This window comes from Atta colombica, unplaced genomic scaffold, assembly GCF_001594045.1.
Source record: "Atta colombica isolate Treedump-2 unplaced genomic scaffold, Acol1.0 scaffold321, whole genome shotgun sequence".
Classification (NCBI taxonomy): Eukaryota; Metazoa; Arthropoda; class Insecta; order Hymenoptera; family Formicidae; genus Atta; species Atta colombica.
In genome coordinates this window covers 140927-145728 of record NW_017259428.1, presented here as the reverse complement: position 1 = coordinate 145728, position 4802 = coordinate 140927, and the positions used below count along the sequence as shown (strand labels likewise).

The 4802-nt window shown below is 29.2% G+C and overlaps 1 protein-coding gene across 9 annotated transcripts in view; it reads right to left on the bottom strand.

The window, feature by feature from the left end:
• Window positions 1-601: 601 nt before the first annotated feature.
• Window positions 602-4802, bottom strand: part of LOC108690454 (NAD kinase-like) — a 28966-nt gene continuing 24765 nt past the window's right edge. For 8 of the 9 annotated variants that reach the window (XM_018197755.1, XM_018197757.1, XM_018197759.1 and 5 more), the window contains 5 exons: window positions 4652-4777; window positions 4226-4397; window positions 3809-4161; window positions 2465-2547; window positions 602-1492 (listed from right to left, as the gene is read on the bottom strand). In XM_018197755.1, coding sequence (XP_018053244.1) covers window positions 1300-1492; window positions 2465-2547; window positions 3809-4161; window positions 4226-4397; window positions 4652-4777 — 927 coding nt within the window. In that variant the 3' untranslated portion in view covers window positions 602-1299. Of the gene's footprint in view, window positions 1493-2327; window positions 2411-2464; window positions 2548-3808; window positions 4162-4225; window positions 4398-4651; window positions 4778-4802 lie in introns of all 9 variants that reach the window. The other variant, XM_018197753.1, reaches the window with a different exon arrangement.

The following is a 4802-nucleotide window of genomic DNA, read 5'->3' as shown; positions in this document are numbered from 1 at the left end:
TATATATATATATATAAAATATATATAAAATATATATATAGAGAGAGTTATAATAATAATTCTTGAAGTAAATTAGTTTCTTTTTAGATTTATTATAATGTACATATAATTAAGTATAAAGTAGCGTATCCATGACTTATGCATTCGCCAACGTGTCAACATGCTCATGACTGATATAGCCAAATGTAAAAGTTTAGGTTCATATATCTATTTATATTAAATATAGTTAGATGGATTAAGGAATCTTTTCTCCAAGTCTTTAGTTAGATAAATTCATGGAGAGTCTCTCTGTGAAAACGTTGCAGATTTCTAGGAAGGTCCTTTCTTGTCTTTGAAATTGCAGCGATTTCTTTTACGATACTTACAATGTATATGACAAAAGAAGCGTTTAATATTTAATGCCTTCTGCGGTGTATATAATGTATATTTCCATAAAGTTGCAGATGAATAAATTCATTTGTAGTAAGACATATATATCACATTAATTTATACTCTTTCTGTCCAAATATAATAAGGTTCAATAAATGCGGTATCCTCTTCCTTCTTTTTGACAATTTTTGTGGAATTTTTATGATTCTGAAGTTAAAGAAAACATAAGTACATATTGTACAAACATATTTTATTAAAAAGTTTCGTTTTATAGGAAAATTGATCATTCGCAACAAATCGATTTATAGATCGATTACCATTATAATCAGTAAATAAAAAAGCAAGAATATAGTCATTCGTATATAAATCATATTAATTTAAAGAACGCTAGAAAATAAAAGTATTATACAAGTAATATGATATCGATACAAAAGATACAAAAAGATTCTTAGATATTCAATTAAATCGATGGGCCATTTTATAGACCAGAACGCAATAATTAATAAATACATTGTATACGCACGCGTTCAAATTAATAATAATATATAATTTCTTTACAATAATTAATCGAATTAAACAATATCGCTGTTAATATGTATTCTTTCCGAAGACAATTTGCATTTTATTATTGAAAATTAAGATTCATTGTGATCCAGCTCATTTTTCTAATTACGTAATCTTTATCTCCAGCTGTAGATCTCACATACAGATGTTTTTTAGATGATAATCTCATAGATTATATCTTTATTGATAACAAAACAATTTCTTATTAGCTGCCTTATACTTAATAAGATTTCGTTAGAAAAATTTTAATCGATGAAGGCGACATTAATTAGAAAAGTCGAGTAATTGATTTTATTCTGATTTTCAGCGGAGTTATATTTGGCCAAATATTGTCGATTTTGACTATGTATAAACGTTCTCCTTGATCTAACTATCTCGATCGAGAGAATCTAAGGTATCGTTGCTCGATGAATGCGCGAGATCACTTAGCTCGTCCAAATGCTTCTGTCGCTTTCTGACATTCCAGTGAAGGCATTCAGCTAAAGAATCGAACCAGTCGGTAATTTGGTCGGCTGCGCAAATGCTAGGCACCGGGTATATAGAGGTGGTCACCTTCAAACTGAAAAATTATGCGATTTATTCTAATTAATCAATTTGATAAAATTAATCTAACTTAAAGCTAATACAGTTGAAAGTTTACTTTGTAGCAAAATAAATTGTTACAAATAAAATTTATTTAAATCGCTTCTTAATTATTTATGGTTTTGTGAAAAATATTTTTATAAGAAAATTTATAAGAAAATTTTATAAGTTCACATATTTGTTAAAAATAGTGTATTCTTATGTAAAAGAGAATAATTATATTGTGCGCTGATTTTATTATGATAAGCGAAAGCCTTTGGTTTAATGTTTATGCATAAAACGTTTATCGTAAGTATGAATAATAAATTATTAAATACCATCACCTTGCAGTACAGCTAACGTCTCCAGAGGTATTTTAAAGTAAAATATTGGCAACAAAAAGAATATGAAAATTAAGCAAAGAATAAATGAGCATGTAGCAGATAATTTTTAAATATGATTTACAAAAGTAGAGACCATAAATTTCGTCGTATAATATAAAATAAAAAGAAATGAGAAACGTCCGATAATGTGAAATAAAAAAAAAATGAAAAGAGTACTGACATAAACTTATTTGATTTAAATTATAAGTTTGATTTAAACTTTGGTTAAATTTTGTAATAAACATCTAGCCAAGCTCATAGCATCTTATTTTTTATTTAAATATAGATTTGATTTGAAATAAGCTTATTAGAAGAAGGTATTTTATGTGTCATGATTTACAGAATTTATGAGTTAAAAAAAATAATTACAGATTCGTATCGTTTAATGCAACGAGACATAAATATAGAAAGAAAAGCGATATGGTGCTCTTTAACGAAAACAGAACAAACCTGTCGCCGACACGCAATTCTTGCTGATTGCGGCCATCGAAGGAGACATAAGCTGTACTGCGAGCATTGCTGTTCGCCATTATCTGAAATAATTGTAGAAAAGACAAATGATTAGACAGAGTTGCCGAACGTTTTACCTGTCACCGTGGAAGAGTTCCTGTCTATTTCTACCGTCGAAGGACACCCACGAAGTATTTCTGCTGTCGGGTGAAACCGAGATCTACAGTGGAAAGCAAGATGATCATGTTAATTGCTGCTGATTATAGCCGTATTGCGTTAATTCGTTAGACCTTTTTCTGAAGTCTGTTGCTTAACAAGTCTTTTTATAAATTTCGTTATTGTCATTCTGAAAGATATAAGAAACAATTTAATATAAATATAATTTTCAAATTCGAATAAACTAAATTTAATTTAGTATAAATTTTAAATTGGAATAAATTAACATATTTAAAATAATTCCCAAATTTATGAAAAATTAACGAAAGAATTTTTTTATTACGGAAACGATTTGTCATAATAGGTTCTTTCGTGAGAAGAAATAACATATTTCCAATAAGTTTGAATATTTTGAAAACTTTTGAATGAAAACTTCAAAATAGCATTTAGCCTAAGAATGTGCTATGTATCTGAATATAAGGAATCAGATTTCCTTCTATTGAATATTGGTCTGAACCATATTTCATACAAGCACAAAAAAAGAATCGATTCAAATGAAACTAATTCTAATACCTATTATAAATCTTAAGACTAATGAAGACTCAATTCAATTGTTATCAATAAGTCAAATGTTATAATATATTATATTCTAATCGTTTAGGACTACATTTACAATTTGGTTTTCTTTCAAAAAAATTAACGTCGATCCTCCAGGGTATGTCGATGCGATTTAATTTTTATATCATTTATTATTTTTTAATTGATTGATTAGATTAACCTATTCTTCATTACACGCGAATGAATATTGGAAGAATGACGAAAGATTTTTGGCAATTTTGATTATAAGAATCGCTATAAATTATCAAATTATATTGAATACATTTATACTATTCGGTACTTTTGTAATTTTGCGATCTTTTTTTTATATCTTTTTATGTTACTGAGGATGGCCTAATAAAGGTCGAAATGTTTAGCATTGTATTTAAATTAAGATTAAAATTCATTTATTAGCAACCTGCATTGACTCATAGCCTTTATCATTTAAGTTGTTTCAAAATGTTATAACTCTTAAATGAAAATTTTTTCTCTTTTTGAGGTGGGCCATAGATTTCGTTATTATAAAAAATTCAAAACGGATTGAGGTGAATTCCAGTATCTATACTATAAATTTCAAAAGAATTGAATAAGTTGATTTTATTTTCATGAATAAAATTAAAAGGTTTGTTTCGAAATTGTTAAGAAATTTTTAATCCGCCACCATAAATGTATAAAACGTTCCATTAGCGTGTTTCTTCTTTTTTTTTTTTAAAGATTAAAGAAACTACCTTGAGCTCGACCCCGGCAGGTACGACAATCGGCCTGAAGGACAGAGAGTGAGGGCAGATTGGTGTGATCATTATGGCAGGAACTGAAGGATGAATCATGCTGGCTCCAGCAGCAACTGCATAAGCGGTCGACCCGGTCGGCGTACTCACGATCAAGCCATCACCCTGGACGCTTGTTACGTGTTTGCCATCAATGAATAAGTCGATATTTGAAAGGTAAGGTGAGGGCCCTCGATCCACTACAACTTCATTCAATATCAAGAGATTTGTTGGTGGTTCAGTCAACTGACTGTCTTCATTCTTACGTATAATTATGCACCTCAGACGACTCCTTAAAGTTAAAGCCGCATTACCTAGAACAAGATACAATGTAAATTTGACGATTAAAAAAAAAAAAACGTAAAATTAATAACTAACCTTCAAGAACATTGGTCACTTGTTCTTGAAAATTATCAAATTCGAAGGGTGTAAGAAATCCTAAGGAACCAAGGTGGAATGCCATTACAGGTGGCACTGACTGTTGGAACAACAAACTGGCATAAAGAAGTGTGCCGTCGCCTCCCAAGCAAACGATAAAATCAATTTTATCCTGAAAACAAAAAGTAATGCACTCCATTTAAAAGAAGTAATAAAAAAAAAACAGTCATTGAAAATTAATAAAAATTTTTATTTTATCGTTTATTAATCCTTACTTTTCACAATATTGTATACTTTTATCATCCAGTAACTAATTAAATTGGATCCGATATAAATTAAATTTTAGCCTTATAAGCAACAAGTTGTATAACAAACATGTAAATTATAATTTTTGTTATAAATATTTTAAAATAAGGTTGTCATTACCTGCAAATCATCTGTGCCGTCCCTAAAGGTTTGTAATCTATCGCGAACACTTTGAAATCTAGAATCTCTGGCTAGGGCTGCATCTTCCAGAACAGAAGCTTCCACAAATACAACCATTCGTTTTGCCTGCATTAAAGAAAAATCAAATGAA